This window comes from Sapajus apella, unplaced genomic scaffold, assembly GCF_009761245.1.
Source record: "Sapajus apella isolate SASKATOON/1434 unplaced genomic scaffold, GSC_monkey_1.0 scaffold1, whole genome shotgun sequence".
Lineage (NCBI taxonomy): Eukaryota > Metazoa > Chordata > Mammalia > Primates > Cebidae > Sapajus > Sapajus apella.
This window is the reverse complement of record NW_022436941.1, coordinates 30,907,031-30,925,453: the sequence shown is the minus strand read 5'-3', so window position 1 is coordinate 30,925,453 and position 18,423 is coordinate 30,907,031. Positions and strand designations below refer to the sequence as shown.

The window sequence follows — 18,423 nt, the reverse complement described above, 5'->3', positions numbered from 1 at the left end:
CAATGTTCATGAAACTTCTACTGGTATTTGAAAAGGTGGTGTTTGTAGAATATAGAGTTTGGTATCTGCTAATTCAGTATTTTACAATTGCTGTTTTTATCGTCTTACAGTCAGTTCTGCTGTCATATTGCATACACATTCCTAAAAATCATGTTATGCAAAATTGTACAATTTTAAACCACAGGGCTCATGAAAAAATGCAGTTAGGGCACAGCACTCAAAAACTTCATTAGTGAAGTAGACATACACAAAAGATGGAAACCTAGTAAAGATGCTAATCCAGTTTTACCTGCGTTAAATTGCTTTAAATATGCTTAAATAAATATGCCAGTTTACCTTGAAAAAGACCTAAAGTTTGCTTGTGGAGGTATGTATCAGAAGGAATATAGATTCAAGTTATTACTGAGAAGCGGTGGCAAGTAGGTTATCCGAAATCTGTTGGAAAGTTGAATAGCAGATGTGGAGGACTGCCTTATAACCCTTGGTGAACTGAGAGAGCTGGTAGATGTTTATGGTGTGTGTGCCTTGTGTATTCCCTACACAGCTTTGTTTAGCTGAGTGCAGTTTTGTACCTTCATCTCCTGTTTCTTGGAGACTAAATTGTGCATAAACAAGGCAAAATTTATTTCCTCATACAATTAATCACTTTGGAACTAATTCCCATTTTTAAAACAAGTGTTTATAGCAGAACTGACTGTACTTATTTTTTGCTACTGTTCCCCTGTCAGCTTTTATTTTTTAGGTATTTTATGTTTTTTTTTTTTTTTTTCTTTTTTCCCCTTCTTGCCTGATCTTTGTTGGCTTCTATATTAGCTTATTCATTTATCCAACAGACACTTCCTGAGCATGTCCTGTGGGGCAGAGACTGTAAGGTTCTGGGTACTCCTAGACTAGTATTTATTTTTCTTCATTGTAAACTGTATGTATCATCATTGACACCATCTTTTCTCCTTTTTATAATTAATACTGTTATACTATCAATCTTCTGTTGTTCATTTGCTTGAATTTGCTGTCCTTTTTACTTGAAGGGCAGTCAGCTTGATGGCTCTAAAGGTTGGGAACTGGGACCAGGCTGCCTAGGTTCAAATTCTGCCAAGTCCCATCTACTGAGCGGCTTTAGGGAAGTTATTTAACTTCTCTGTACCTTAGTTTCTTCATTTGTCAAATGAGGATAATATTGGAACTGATTTTATTTGTTTTTTGTGAGGACTGAATTAATTCAAACACCATGCTTAGCACAATGCCCAGCACATTTTAAAATACCAATAAACATTGGTATTTTTTAACTTTTATTTGAGGCTGTGAGTGTTTCTCTTGGGTATCATATGTAATTTTTATTTCTGAAGTCTCCTATAATGGGAGATTTTTCTTTTAATATTTAATTTTTTTTTGAAACAAGGTCCCAATATGTTCCCAGGCTGGAGTGCAGTGGTGTGATCACAGCTCACTGCAGCCTCAACCTCCTGGGCTCAGATGATCCTCTGCTTCAGCTCTCCAGTAGCTGAGACTACAGGCGCATGCCGTCATGCCGGTTCATTTTTGTATCTTTTGTAGAGATGAGATTTTGCTATGTTGCCCAGGCTGTTCTCGAACCCTTGGGCCCAGGTGATCCACCTGTCTCAGCCTACCAAAGTGCTGGGATTGCAGGCATGAGCCACTGTGCTCAGTCCCTATAATGGGAAATTTTAATTATAATTTTTTTTTCTCTTCTGTCTTAAAAAAAGCTGTCTTACATAATGCTTCATTGAAGATAACTTCCCCTGTGCTCACTTATGAAATTTTAAATTTTCATCAAGTTATATATCCAAGTGTGTATAACTTTTCATTAAGATTTCCATCTACCAATTCAAATGTTTCTTTAGCTTATGTGTTCTGCACTTACTAATTCACTACTGCTTTTGTTTCATTTGTTTTAGAATTGAGTTACCTTGTTATTGTGTCTCTAGTCTCTCTTTTTCATATGCATTTTTAATTGGTTATATTTACTGTGTTTTGGGAGATCTTTCCCAGGAGTCTTCCCTGCTACCCCCTCAGTTCAATACTCTCTGGTATTGAGTCTTTTCTGGCTTTGAGTGTTTGGTTCTAACCTTACTTCTGTGCTTTTTGTATTGTTGTTCAAGTATTTTCCTCCTTTTAATTTGTGAGCAAGACCAGCTATATCCACACCTGGAATTTGTCTCAAAACATGATGTAACTTGCCTTGAATCCCTTTCTTTTCTAACCAGATACTTTCGGTTTCCTTGCTGTGGTTATTAGTTATTAGTGGCTGACCAGCATCCACTTCACCTGATTTCCTTTTGGGAAGTTGTCTCTCACCCAGAGAAGTCAAATCCTCCTCCTTGTTGCCCTAGCCCAGACAGATCAGCTATGAACTCAGTTAATCAGCATATTATTTCCCAGGGCTTTGAATCTTTAGAGAGTGAAGTGAGGGCTGACAGATGGAGGGAGGGAAGCAGACACAGAGAATGATTACTCATCATTCCTGACAGCACCTTGCATTTGCAAGACTCTTCCTGTGATAAGATCCCTGTGTTCCCTGCAGCATGACCTCTCATTTTCCTCCAGTTCTTTCTTAAGCCTGGACTTTTAACTGGTCTTCAGTTCTGTGTGTTCAAGACAGTCTCCAGAGTCAGTTTGTATTGCTTGCAAACCAGAAAGCTAGCTGATAGAAACTTAGGATCTCTCCTTAGTTGCTTTGTTGGAGAATTACATCCTGGAAGATAATATGAGAATCAGGGATCAGCAGTTGGGGAAGGTGCCCTGGTTATAAGAGGAGCTGGGACTATGAGAAGATCTGGAAAATGAGTGGGAGAAGAGAGAAGCTGGAGCTGTGAGAAGATCTGGAAAATGAGTGCCCCATCTGTAAAGGGCCTTCTGTTTCTTTGATGAAGCTACTGAGCCTCGGGCTGGCTTTCTGCATCTAGCTTTGTTTTTTGTGGCCTGTAAGCCAGGTAGGAGATGTGGCCTGTCCAGCCACCTCAGAAGGAAACTGGGTCTGCTGTCTGCTGCTTGTGGTCCAGTGAGGCCAGCCATGCTTGGCTCCCTCCCAGCATGGCTTCATTAGGGAGACTGCCTCTGCAGCAGTCACAATGCATGGGCAGAGAGGCTTCTGCAGAAGGGGCTCACACAAGAGCCATGAGGGTGAAGAATCTGTGATTAGTATCTATCCCAAGACTCAGCTTTGCTTCAGCCCTTGGCCCTCCAGATGAGGAGCTGTTGACAGAATCTCTCAGAATCTTCTAATTTATGCCGGGGTCCCATGCTGATTTTTCATGCAGGGCAGTTGCAGGTCAATACTTGAAATATTTCGGTTTTACCTGTGCCATATCTGTCAGAAATGCTGCCAATTTTACGGCCTGCAGATGGCCTCTTTCTCCTGACTCTACCTGGATGCAAATTTTCTCCCTTTCTCTCTTTTTACTTATTTCATTGGTTATTTTTCTTAGGTTGAACCATATAAAATCGCCAATATTAGACTGCTTCTGATATGCAAAAATGGCAATTTTATGAATCAGTCCAATATTAAGGATATAAGATGGTAAGATATTGGAGGGGACTACAGATTAGAATCTAGTCCTCAATCTTTGTCTCACTCAGACTCCCTCTGAGAACAGCTTGTTTTTGGCATTGGAAAATATTCTGGAATATAGGCTTGATCCTAAATGGTATCATTTTGCTTGAAGGAAAAATGGTTTTGTAGCCAGATTAGTTCGTTTCTGGTCAGGATTTCCTAACGTTCTCTCCCTTCTAGCTATAATAATTCACTTGTATTTACTTATTACATTTATTTGTAGAACTAGGGTAATAGCATTTCCCCCCCTACTTACTTTAACAAAACATTCTTAGTGTTAGTTGCTTAAATGTATGTTTTCTGAGGAAAACTTAATAGATGTTTAGATTTGCTCCTGTTATTTAAAATTCTGAGCTTGTACTAAGTGGCATTACTAATAGATTTTTTTTTGTATGACTTCTAGTGTAATGCTTAGGCAGTGGCTTGTTTTTCTTTTTGAAGATGAGCTATGGATTAAATATCTGTAGCTAAATTTGCAAGCTAGCTGTTGCAAAGCAGAACCTGTTAATTCCAGCAGAGTTCCACATAAGCTTTCATTGTCCCTGAAGAATACCAATTGATTATGGGAACTTAACAGAAACATACTCAAATGATCCTCATAATCTATTCCAGAAGTGACTTGTTTGATTCTTTTCCCCTCCCCCTATAGTGTTATTCAACTTTATAAGCTTTTAAAGGTGAAAATCTAGTTAGCTAAAGAGAGATCTATGCAAACAACATCTAGATTTTTTGTTTTTGTGTGATCTGAAATAATCTAATCAATTATAATCATGGTACCTACTTGTAATACATATCCAGTGGATTTAAAGAACCTGCCTTCCATTAAATAATCAGTGTATTATCTTCTACACTTGTTTTATTTTGAAAATGACTGATGTAGTAATTTTTTTTTCAACTTTATAGGCTTCACATTGGAATATTTTTGGCTAAATGCTGTTAAATACTGCATGATATTTATAATACATCAAAATGTGAACCCTTATTGAGAGTCAAGCAGCTGAAACGTTAGCCTTAGCATTTCCTGTGACTAGCACCCAGCATGTTACATATTCATTGTTCCTCTCTGGGATTTGAGATATTGGAACAGCTTTTATATTGCATCTGCTCTTGCTATTGAGACTAGTGTTGAGTGGAGAAACCCACCGAGTTGTTAGAACCTAAGAACAGTTTGTGTGTTCACCAAAGTCTTGACCAGTTTCTCTTTCTGGATCTTTTAGGGTGAAAAAGGGTTCCAAATGTGTGCTGGGAGGATGGTGCCATCAGTTAGTATAGATTTTTTATCTTCACTGAATTGCTGGGTTTCAGTGCTTTGGCAAAAATGCAAATTCTTTGTTTATGTAGTCCTTGTACTATCTTCTTACATTTTTCCCCCTGGTGAACCTTTTACCTTCTCCTCAACTAACTCTGCTTGCTTCTTGAAATCAGAGAAATATTTGATGTTACATGCTTAAATAAGAATCCAAACTTAACTAATGTGCATCTTGGTTTTTTCTAAGAAACTGGACTATAAATGTTCATATACAGACTAATTTATTATACATTTAATACAGGTTGGATTTTATGGTATTTAACTGAAGGTTGCTGTAAAATTTATAGAGCAATGGGAAATTACAGTGTGTCTTGTCATATTCAGAGTCATTTGCAGATTTGGATTGAGTTTAGAATCTAAAGATATTTAGCATTTCATCAAAGCACTGAAAGCAATGCACCAGGGTCTAAAATAACTTGAGTTCTAATAGTCGAAGCAGTGGTTTACGTTTATTTTAGAAAGTATGTGTTCTAGCCCTACCTCTCCAATCCCACTTCATCTTGAGTGAGGCTGCTGTACTTCCACCTCTCATTCCCTTCATCCGCTGGCATCTGTTTATGTCATGGATACCTGTAAAAGCCATGAAGGACTTCTCAGGTGCTGCATTCATCCCTTGAATACTTTCTCAGTCCTTAGAGAGGATTTGCAGCATTGATATTGACCACTCCATTCTCCTTGAAATTCTTTCTTCTTTGGCTTCAAAGTGACCTTGAGCTCTTTCACTTTCAGGTCTATTCCTGCGCTGCCGAACATTCCTTTTTCATCACCTCTCTGATTTCCTCCTTTACTTACTTCCCAAATGTTCCTGTTCTCTCGTGTTGGGGAACACGACTTGGTTTTCTTCATTTTGCATGCTTGTCCACACTGTTGTTTTAATTACTAGGCATTTGGACTACTTATAGATCTAAAGATCAAACCTGGACTTCTTTCTTGTTCTCTAGTTAGTGGCAGTAGTAAGAGATAATACTTACTGAGTGCTTATTGTGTGGCAGGCACATTTTAAGCACTTGTGTATTTATTCAGCCAATCCTCTAGCATTCTCTTGAGTTAAGGCACTTTATCATCGTCATTCTCCTGTTGAGGAATCTGAGGCAGAGGTGTTAAGGAAAGTGCCTAAGGTCACTCAGCTAGTAAGAGTGAAATTAGGACCCAAGCCAGGTAGTCTTGCCCCAAAAATAGGGGACAAATAGTCTCAACCTCCATGGTGCTCTGCTTTTCTACTTCCCCTCCCTGTGGCATCCAGTCAGTCTCTAAGCTCTGTGACTTCTGCCTCTTCAGTGTCTCCAGACTCTGACCCCTGCTTTTCATCTCCATTGGTCTTGTCTCCTACTGTTGTGAAAACCTCCAAATGGTCTTTCCATTTCCAGCTGTGCCACTTTTAAGTGCCAGCCATTTCATCAAGAGTTCGTTTTTTTAATATGTGAGTCCTACCATGTTTGCTTTAAAATGCTTTATGATGCTTCAGTCTCAAAAGGTACAGGCCAGTCTCCTTTGCCTGACACATATTGACTTTTTCTGTCTGATTCCTCCCAATTTGCTCATCTTTATCTCCAATCACTTCGTGCCTCACACTCTACTGTTAGACGTTCTGAGCCACGGGTGTCCTCAGACACATGCTGTTTTGTGCTTCTTAGGAATTTGCCTGTGTTCAGTTTGGATTTTTATTTTTTTTCCTTTTGTGGACTAGATAATTTCAGCCTGACTCATTTTTAACACTCAGCTAAAATATTACCTCATCTCTGAAGCTTTCCCTTATTTACTTCTGCCATTCGTTCAACAAATGTATTTGTTGTGCTACGCTCTAGGAATGCAGGAGGTAAGCAAGACTGACTTGGTCCCAGCCCTCAGAAAAGAGCAGAGGAGACATATAATTAAACACAGTATTACAATAAAGGGTTTTCTTCTGTAGAGGCAAGAAGGGGGTCTTGGAAGGTTTCCTGAAGCAAATGATATTCAAGCTTAAACCTGAATGATAACTAGAACTACCCAGTCAAGAAGTGGGTGTCAGAGGGTAGAAATAATTCCAGGTTGTGAGAAGAGAATTGTGATTATGGGCCAGGAATTAACAAGGGCATGTTCCAACACCTGAAAGATGTTTATTAGCAGCAGTGGGGGAGGGTGGGTGGCGAGGGTGTGTATGTAGAAACTGGGTAATGCATGGCCATCAGGGAGATGCGTATCAAAATTTCTACAAGATATTGCCTCCAACCCTTTTAGAATGGCTAAAATAAAAAAGATGACAACATCAAAAGTTGGCAAGAATGTATAGCAACAGGAACTCTTATATATTGCGGGTGGAAATGTAAAATGGGGGCGACTTTCTGAAAAGTCTCCAAAGAGTTTTCTAAACTTAAAATACATACCATGTGATCTGGGGGCTCTACTGCTAGGAATTTACCCAAGAGAAATGAAAACATGCTCACAAAAAGACTTGTACAGACATTTTCATAGCAGACTTTTTCCCAGTAACTTCAAACAGCAAACAGTTTAAATGTCCTTCAGCAAGGTGATGGACTAAAAAAAAAAAGATAAATACTGAAATACACAGTTATATGAATGAATCTCACAACTGTTAAGCAGAAGAAGCCAGAAAGAAGAGTAAATATTGTTTGATTTCCGTTTTATGAAGTCTGAGAGTAGACTCAACTGATCTCTTGTGGTAGAATTCAGATTGTCAGAACGTTTTTTGGGGTCAGGGTGAGTGGGTGAGCATGGATTGGAAACTCTGAATTGTTGGAAGTAGTCTATATGTTATTTTGGATAGTGATTACACAGTTGTCAAAATTTATGAGAATGAAAATATGTGTAATTGTATATTGTTATATCAATGAAAAATATTTTTAAAAATGTAATACAACATAAACATACAATATAATAAATACAGTATAATATAAATAATGATATATGTCTCTCTTGATATGGAAAGATGTTCATGGTATAATGTTAAGTAAATTGAGTTGGCTAAAAACCCTGCCTACCATAACCCTTTGTACATATGTCAAAGTAGTAAGTGAGTTTTTAAATTTCATTTAAATTTTATTCTTTAACCTTTTTCACATTTTTCAACCTATTTTGAATGAGTATTTTATGAATGAAGTATTGTTTACTATACAGTGGAAGATTTAAAGTATATCCCCTGCTTATTAAAACTTGGCAGAAATTATTAATTGAACCATATGAGAAATTTATTTTTATTTCTATTTTATTTAATTAATTTATTTTAGAGACAGGGTCTTTGTCACTCAGGCTAGAGTACAGTGGTGCTATCATAGCTCATGCAGCCTCAAACTCCTGGGCTCAAGTGAAATTCCACCTCAGCCTCCTGAGTAGCTAGGACCACAGGTGCATGCCACTATGCCTGACTAATTTTTTTATTTTTATTTTTTTGTAGAAATATTATATTATCTAGGCTGGTCCTCAAACTCCTGGCCTGAGGTGATCTTCCTGCCTTGGTCTCCCAAAGCACAGGGATTATAGGTGTGAGCCACTGCACCTGTTCTCAAGAAATAGTTTTAAATAAAATTTCATGACTATCTTCAAGCTATTTTGAGACAGAGCTTAACTCTGTTGCCCAGGCTGGAGTGCAGTGTTGCAATCTTGGCTCACTGCCACTTCTTCCTGCCTGAGCCTCCTCTGTAGCTGGGATTGCAGGCATGTGCCACCACACCCAGCTACTTTCACAGGCAGTAACTACGATGACCAGGCTCTTGTTTATTTAATAGATGTATGGGAAAACATATGTACGTGTACATAAAAGCATAGGCATATATGTTATACAAATGATAGCATGCCACGCACATTGTGCTGTTTTTTTTTTTTAATTGAGTGGGTCTATTTTTTAATTGTGGTAATTAAGCATAACATGTAATTTACTATTTTAACAATTTTAAAGTGGACAATTCAGAAGCATTACAACATTTACATCATTGCGCAGCTGTTACCACTATCCATTTCTAGAACTTCAGCATCACCCCAAATGCACACTTTGTACCCATTGAACAGTATTTTCCATTCCTCTTTCTCTCGGGCTCCTGGCAGCCACTCTTCTGTTTTCTGTCTCTACAAATTTGACTATTCTGTTAGGTGCATTTTATATGTAGAATCATACTTTATTTGTCCTATTGTGTCTGCCTTACTTCATTTAGCATAGTATCTTGAAGGTTCATTCATGTTGTGGCATGTATCAGAATTTCTTTCTTTTTTAAGGCTACATGATATTCCCCTGTATGTGTTGAAAGTAGTAACAAAAACTGCAATTACTTTTGCAACAACCTAATATATACCACAGTTTGTTTATCCAGTCATCCTTTGATGGACATTTTGGTGGTTTGTACCTTTTGGCCACCGTGAATAATGTTGCTATGAATATGGGTGTGCAGATATCTGTCCAGGTCCCTTCTCTCCATCCCCAGAAATGGGACTGCTGAATCGTATAGTAATTCTTTAATTTTTTTTTTTAGGAATCACCATGCTGTTTTCCATACTACTGTACCATTTTGCATCCCACCAGCAATGCACAGATTTCCAATTTCCTCACATCCTTATCAACACTTACTTGCTTTTTTATTATTTTAAATAATAGGCACCCCTAATGGGTGTTATACCAGTGCTCTTTTTTTTTTTGCCTCCAAGACAGAGTCTTGCTCTGTTGCCTAGGGAATGCAGTGGCACTATCTCGGCTCATTGCTACCTCCACCTTCCGGGTTTAAGCAGTTTTCCTGCCTCAGCCTCCCAAGTAAGCTACTTGCTGGAATTACAGGCACGTGCCACCATGCCCAGCTAATTTTTTGTATTTTTAGTAGAGATGGTCTCCGTTTCCTGACCTCGTGGTTCGCCTGCCTCAGTCTCCCAAAGTGCTGGGATTACAGGGCATGAGCCACTGCACCTGGCCATACCAGTGCTTTTTAAACATACGTCTTGAAGAATCTTTGAGTAAATTCTGTCATATGAATGGGACTTTTTAATTTAATTACTCCCAATTTTATTTCTGGTCTCTTGCTAATGTATTTAGTGTGTCTTTTTGTCTTTAGTGTATATAATGCTTTTATTTTAAAATACTTTTAAATATTTTCTGACTTATTTGCAGTGAGCATGGATAAAAGTACATATGCATTTTACAGTTTGATAGTTATTGCCAGCAATATGTGAGACTACCTATGTCTATGCCCTTGACACCACAGTATGCTATACAACTTCTTGATCTTTGTAATTTGATAGGTGAAAAGTGGCATCTTAATGAAGTTTTAACTTGCATTTCCTTATGAGTGAGATTAAATTTCTCTTCATTTTATGAGCCAGTTATTTCTGAAATATCTGCATTGTATTCTTTCCCATTTTTTTTTTTTTTTTGCATTATTGGTACCCATTTCTTATAATTTTATACTAATAGGAGCACTCAGTGTTAAATGATAAACAGAACGATGTGATTCCTGACCTCAGGGTACTTACAGTCTATTGGAATAGAAAGTAAACATACAAATATGCAGTTAAATTTTGTTATAAATGTTATGGAAGAAAAGTTTTAGATTTTCTGAAAAATAGCAGTTTAGGTGGGATATGGGTGGGATGTGGTGGCCAGTGACAGCCCTAGTGAGCCAGTAAGAACCAGTGAGGCAAATACTTGAAGGGAAAACATTCCAGGTAGATAGACAGCATGGACAGCTAACTGAAAGAAGGGGATGCGGCTGGATTGCAATGAGGAAGAAATGATGAGAAAGGACTAATTTACCCTCTGCTCCTCATATATCAAATTTTTATAAATACGTATCAACAATGTTCAAAACCATACAGTGAGTTTCCCCAATCCTTATATGCGGGGCTTTAAAACAAATCTTTTTCTCTGAATACTAGGTATTTTCCATGAAAGGAATATGAATCAGAGAATCTGATTAGCAGAATATCTTTAGGGTATAAATTGATTCACTGGGAGCTTCTATCTTTGAATTTTCCATTTAAATTTTTTAAAATTTAAGAATGAAACACGGTATGTCATCTTGTATTATTTCCCATTTCCCCAGATGTGTGATTAGAAATTCAACAACTGGTTTTCTCATGTGAAATTAATTTGTGATTCTTTGAAGCTTGCTAAATGATGCATTGTTTGCTACTAAGTTGTCTGTAACAATTTCCCCATTAAGGAGAAAAGCTCTTTGAGTGTGTCCTTCTGTGTGTGACCAAATTCCAAATTCTGATGATTCTGCATAGGGGAAAAAGTGACACTCAGAGAAAATGATTTGCAGGTTGTTGTGCTTTGCAGTAAATTTTATATTTTGGGTAAAGTGAGGACAGATATGCTCAGTTTAGTTTTGTTCAGTAATTTTCTTAATCTTTCTACACCAAATTTCTCATCATTGAAATAGAAACATGGTAGTATTTTAATGTCTTTTACCATTAGTTACAAGTCAGTTCAGTGTAAAAAGTGAAATACAAGTATTGTTAATTTTGAAAATTAGTTCCTGGTTTCGTAGTTTCTGAATTTGTTAGATAAATATATTCCTTTGTTTCTCTTACTTACCCAATATCCATTCACATTGGTCTTTAGATTTCATGTTTATTAGGAAATATCATGAAGTGTACATGTAAAAAAGTTTGTCAGACATCAGAGAAAATGTCTTGGTAGAAACTAAGCAATATACCCTATGGTGTGGGCACTTTTTTTTTTTTTTAATTTTGTAATTTTGTATTCCCCTGCCTGTCAGATAAATAGTTCAGTTGATACCTGTTGAACACTGTGAATGGAAATCCTTCGAAGTGCCTGTATTCATTCTAAGTAAATTTTTCTATAGATAAAGGTATTTATCATTACTTTTTAAAAATTGTTAGTCTTGAATATACAGCTACAGTCTGTCTTCATTTTATCTTTATCATCACTAACAGCAGTGGCACTTGTATGGTACTTTTTTGTAGGTTTGCATAGCTTTTATGTTATTGCTTGTGAATATTTTTTTAAAGTAAGTATTTCCAGACATATTGTTTCTGTAAGACTTTTAGTCCTAGGTTTTATAGTTATCACTAAATGATGATGATTATTGCTATGCTTCTCAGTAATTAGGTTGACAATTTTCTTTGTTTTTTTTTTTGTGGACTATTTCTTTTTTCTCTTTCACTCATCATATGCTTCCTTAAGTGCTTCTCATATATGCTCTAGAATTCAGGGCAAATTTGTGTCCTTCTGACATTTTTGGGTTTTGTTGTTGTTAATGGCAAGTGTTTTTGTTTAATACCACAAATATTTTATATCAAATCAAACCTTCCTGGCTTCAAGAATCTTCTGGGTTATTATGTTTTTCCATTCTTGTGGATGGGTTAGAGGGTAATACCCTTGGAAAAACAGGCAGTTCAATGAAATAGGAGTACTCACTAACCTGATTGTTCTATCAGGTATCATAGTATTATAATATGCTTCATATTAAAAATAATGTTGTCTCTTTTCTTCCATGGGATGTTTTGTTCTATCTGATAAGAGAAACTATGCTAAGAAAAACTGAAATCTATGTACTTTCTGGTCTACTATTATGACATCATTTGTATATGATATGATATATATGCCTATTTTTGACCTACTCATGTAATTTTTCTGAAAAACCTGTATGAGCATACTCTTTTAAAATATGAATCCTTTGGCTTCCATGACATAGTATCTTGGCTTTTTCTTATGAGCTGGTTTTAAGTCTCTCTGATTGAGTCTTAAAAAGAAAAACCATAACACATTCTTCCTTGACTAACTCGATGGCTGTTTTATTTTGTATATTTTTAATTAATACAAATATTTGTACATATTTATGCAGCATATGTGATATTTTGTTACATGCATGGAATGTGTAATGATCAAGTCAGGGTTGGGGTATCCATCACCTTAAGTATTGATCATTTCTAAGTGTTGGGAACATTTACAGTCCTCTCTTTCAGTTGTTTTGAAATGTGCAATAGGTTCTTGTTAACTATAGTCATCCTACTCTGCTGTTAAACATTAGAACTTGTTCCTTTTATCTAACTTATGTTTGTACCCATTAACCAACCTTTCTTAACCCTTCTCTCCCATCCCTACCCTAAGCCACATACTCTTCCTAGCCTCTGGTATCTATCATTCTACTCTCTACTTCTGTGAGATCAACGCTTTTTAACTCCCATCTATGAGTGAGAACATAACGATATTTGTTTTTCTGTGCCTGGCTTATTTCACTTAATAGAATGACCTCCAATTTCATTCATGTTGCTACAAATGACATGATTTCATACATTTTTATGACCAGATAGTATTCCATTGTATATATTACCACAATTTCTTTTTCCATTCATCTAAATCAACACTTAGGTTGATTCCATATCTTTGCAGTTGTGAATAGTGCTGCAATAAACATAGGAGTACAGGTTTCCCTTTGATATACTGATTTTTTTCCTTGGGATAAACTACCAGTAGTGGGATGGCTGGATCATGTGGTAGTCCTATTTTTAGTTTTTTTTTTTTTTTTTTTTTTTTTCATTAAATCTTCAATGGCTATTTTAATAATGTAAATATTTTTTAAAAATCGATTTCTCAGCTTACTATTCTGAATCACTCAAGTGTTTATTTCTAAGCCATAGTTATGGTAGCTTTTTAATGGTTTTACCAACTGAAAGGACAGATTGTTCTTTATTACTCTTTTATAGAATGTTTCAGGCTAAATTCAGATTTATTTTTTTTTGTTCTTTAACATTTCTTTTTTTCTTTTATCATGCAGAAATGTAATGATAATGAGCTTAAAACCCACTATCAGCAATGAGGATTATTATTTTATAAATATATATATATATATATATATATATTTTTTTTTTTTTTTTAAATTGTGTTTTAGGTTTTGGGGTACATGTGAAGAACATGCAAGATTGTTGCATAGATACACGCATGGCAATGTTGTTTGCTGCCTTCCTCCCCATCACCTATATCTGCCATTTCTCCCCATGTTATCTCTCCCCAACTTCCCACCCCCTGCTGTCCCACACCTAGTTCCCCCACCACAGACCCCAGTGTGTGATGTTCCCCTCCCTGTGTCCTTGTGTTCTCATTGTTTAACACTCGCCTATGAGTAAGAACATGCGGTGTTTGATTTTCTGTTCTGTGTCAGTTTGCAGAGAATGATGGTTTCCAGGTTTATCCATGTCCCTGCAAAGGACACAAACTCATTGTTTTTTATGGCTGCATAGTATTCCATGGTATATATGTGCCACATTTTCCCTGTCCAGTCTATCATCAATAGGCATTTGGATTGGTTCCAAGTCTTTGCTTATCTCCATTTCTCTTATATTTTTCTTCAGCTTGATCTTTGACTCTCTATCTGCTTGTTTTCTGTTAACTTCGCATCATTCTCTATTTTCTCTTTTATTAATAATTCTTTGAAACTTTTTAATTGGCCGTTTTTCTTAAACTTAACTCTTCTTTTTCAATTAACTCCTTTTGGATGTCACACTGTCATCAAAAAGCCCTGTCTAAATTTATATGCATTACTACAAAGTGACTTCCTTTCTCCATTCAATTCCACTGTCTGTGTATTAATACTACCACTCCATTAGACACCTGGAATTAAAACTCTAAGTCATATTTGCATTAATTCTTTCTTCTATCTTCAGTCATTTTCTAATTAAAATTGATGCTTTTTCATGTAATGTCTCTCATGTCTCCCTCCTCCTCCATATTTCATAATTACTAATATCATATTTTAGATCGTATCATCTTGCACCTAGATAATGGAAACTTCATTTTAACTGACCTTTCTCTATTTTATTTTGCAAATGTCTGTGAGCTTCTTCTAGTATAAAAACTGTAGGTAAATACTAATATTAAACTGATGGCCTTATTCATTAATTCCTCATTCGTCTATCAAATATTTGAATGAACATTATCTGCCAAGTAAGCTTCTGAGTGTCAGATGTGCAACCGTGAACAAAGCACATTCTAGTCCCTGCTCTCTTGGAGCTTACAATCTAATGGTGGGTAGAGGTGGGGAGGGAAAGAGTGGAGATCTGTTAAGGAACAAGGTAATTTTGGTTTCTGATAAAGACTGTGATGGATAGAGTGGTGTGGGGTAGGGGGACACTGGGAGTGTGAGTTTAGCTTGGGTGCACATGAAGACGTCTCTGAGCTAAGATATGAGGGCAGTTGAAACCAGCCAGACTGGGAAAGGTAGGGGAGAAGAAAATAGATAAATGCTGGAAAACATTTTAATAAGTTCAGTTACAACTAATTAAAGGACATCGGTGGCTGAAAAATAATATAGATATGTATGATAAATTTCTTCTTTATTTGGACTATTTTAGTTAATTTTGGGGAATCTGAAGTGAGGCTCTGTTTTTCTTCGAATATTTTCCCCATTACTCATTATCATTGAGTAATTTATCCTTTGTTAATTTATGATATTTCTCAACTCATAAAGTGGGAAGTTTTTCATGCCTCCTCAAAATTAATAGAGAGAATACTCTTTAATGTAACCTTTATTTACAGGTAAGAATTCAGTTTTTGATGAAAGTAGCATCTCAGGCATCATAGGAAAGAAATGGATTATTGACAAATGGAGCTGGGAAAATTAGTTGCTGTATATAATGTAATTCTTGACTGGTTGACTTTCTTGAAGACCATTGATGCCTGTAGGGACAGGAATTATGTTGTAAATTAAAACTAATATAGATGATAAAGAAAAGCCCTATCATTGGAATAATTTTTCTCCTCTTAACTTTTTTAGTTTTTTGTAATCTGTAGTTTATTTTCTGTATTCAAGATCAGCAACGAGTTTGTTTTTGATTTATATCCGAATTTATATCTGAAATTTTCCAAAAGTTCTGTTTATTAGATATTGAAATAATGAGGTGAAATTTCCATATTTGATAATTAGATATTAAATATCATACTGTACTGACATCTCAGGCTGCCAAGCATAAGGCATATGCTTGGCATATGCATATAAGGCAGGTCTGGACCATAGCCTCTAGACTGTGGCTAAATCAGGCAATCACCAGAAAAATAAGAAAAAGAACTAATTGTATGCATGGGTTTATTGACAATAAAGGGGGGGACCAGTAGCCTTGAATTTAGTTGTGTTCTTAAAGAAGTGCAGTTTTTAGAAATTTCCAGCTTCTTCATTGCAGGTTCTTGATATGGGCCTTTGAGAACCTCAAGTTTCATTGGATAATGGGTTTCTGTAGCTATTCTAATGAGTCATCGTATTCTCCATGTGAAATTATATTAGTTGGTGATCCCCATGGCAACATAAATTTAATTTATTTCTTTAATTTTTGTAAGGAATTTATTTGATTTTTTAAGAAATTATGTCCATTATCCACTGTTATTGGTTGTATGATTATACATATGTTTGAGTAAATTACATGTTGTATTAATGTTGTGGCTTCTATCATATGCTTTGTAGGAAGATAGTTATTCATCCTCTGTGCCCCTGGTCTGCTTCAACTAAATTTGGCTTGAGAGTTGGCTGTTAGCTGTAGGCATCCAGTGATGTATGTCCTTTTTAAAACTGCTTTGCTTCTTTCTGAAATGTTACCCCATTGTCCAAACCATCTTGTTGCAAGCTGGCAAATCTGTGGCACTTAAGATAGATACTTGCTCAAATTCTATTTTTTTTTTTCTTTTATTTACTTTTCTTTTTCTTTTTTTTTTTTTTTGGCACAGTGTCTTATTCTGTCTCCCAGGCTGGAGTGCAGTGGCCTAATCTTAGCTCACTGCAGCCTCAAACTCCCAAGCTCAAGCAATCCTCCCACCTCAGCCTACCAAGCAGCTGGGACTACAGGCATGCATCACCACACCTGGCTAACTTTTTAATTTTATTTTGTAAATAAGAAATCTTCCTATGTTGCCCAGGCTGGTCTAGAATTCCTGACCTCAAGCAATCCTCCTGCCTTGACTTCCCAGAGTACTTGAATACAGGGCTGAGCTACTGCTCTAGAACTTGCATAAATTCTTGACTTTTATGCCTGCTTGGGCACTATTTCAAATTTTTAGTTGTTTATGATTTTTTTTCTCTTCTCAAGGGAAAGTATCTTCTCAAAACAATTTTATTAGGACTGGGGATCTTGTTACCTGGTATACTATTATGGGAAAGGAATACCCAATAAACAAATAATGATGCTGTTAGAGCCTTTCACCCAATAATGAAAAATAAACTGTGTAGCCTGTATTTCAACTGAATCTGGAGCAAAGTACTTTATGATGTTATCTGTATTCCCAGAGTTATGTGGTATTGACTAGCTTTACCCTTTTAAATTTTTTAGGATAGTTTTCATGATTAACTTATAGGTGTCAGAAGGACTAAAGTAAAGATTGCTTTTTGATAAAGGTATATTGAAATAAATATTTTGCTTAAAATGACAGCCCTCCAATAAACACTCATCAACATATACTGTGTATAAAACAATTTGCTAGGTGCTCTGCAAGATTCAGAAATAAACCAGATGTGGCTTTTGACATTAAGAATCTTTGAGGCTGTGTGGGAGTTTATACCCTTGTGGAAGGAACCTCCAAAATGACCTGCGTGGCTTTTCCTACAGAGACACTGGGTGCTATCATGGGACCTTGAGGTTGAAATCAATCACTGGTTTAAAAAAAAAATTAACAACTAGTATACATATTGATTATATTTAAAGGCTGTTCTTAAGGTTTATGCTTGTTTAGTTTTTTATTTGAACTTTTCTTATATTTATTAATGTAGACTCTTGTTATTTTCTCTCTAGTTTAATAGAAAATGGTCAGTTTGAAATTGTGACAGGTGGCTGGGTTATGCCTGATGAAGCTACTGCACATTATTTTGCCTTAATTGATCAACTAATTGAAGGACATCAGTGGCTGGAAAGTAATGTAGGTATGTATTGGTATATTTCTTCTTTATTTGGACTGTTTTAGACAATTAATTTTGGGGAATGTGAAGTGAGGCTCTTTTTTTCCCAATAACTATTATCCCCATTACTTATTATCATTGATAATTTATCCTTCATTAATTTATGATATTTCTTAGATCATAACTGAGTTACAGAGATTTACTATAGTCACTTTTAGGATCATCTACCATGTTTAATGTATTTATTTTACCTATATTTATATTAGTTTTGGGATTTTAATTACATCTTAATACTTGATCACAAGAGGCGAAAACCTAATATGGTAGCTTAAGTTTTTTTTTCAACCAAAAAAGGAAAGAAAGTTATGTCACTGGGTGTTCCAGAGATACGGTAGCTTCGGGTATGTCTGCATCCAGGGATCCAGGGGACTCAAATTGTGTTGTCTGGGCACTGTATCTTTGGGCTCTGCTTGTTTTGCTGGCTTTCTCTGCATGGTGAGTAAGATGGCTCTAGGCAGCTGAGACTAGCAACCAGAAGGAGTTTTCCTTAATACTTTATCTGGCTGGCCCATCTTGAGTCAGTTGCTTATGTTTGAGCCAGTTACTGTGAGGTATAAGAGTTCAAATCACTGAGGTCTAGTCATTTTGGTGGAAATGGTTTTGAGGTAAAGGTAATTGTGGAGGGCAGGGTCAGCTGCACCTAAAAAGCATGAGACTGGGTCCTC

The 18,423-nt window shown here is 36.2% G+C and overlaps 1 protein-coding gene across 2 annotated transcripts in view; it reads left to right on the top strand.

Annotated features, from left to right (window-relative positions):
- Positions 1-18,423, top strand: part of MAN2A1 (mannosidase alpha class 2A member 1) — a 177,190-nt gene that overhangs the window by 44,347 nt on the left and 114,420 nt on the right. For both annotated transcript variants that reach the window (XM_032274837.1, XM_032274845.1), the window contains one exon: positions 17,595-17,722. In XM_032274837.1, coding sequence (XP_032130728.1) covers positions 17,595-17,722 — 128 coding nt within the window. The remainder of the gene's footprint in view (positions 1-17,594; positions 17,723-18,423) is intronic.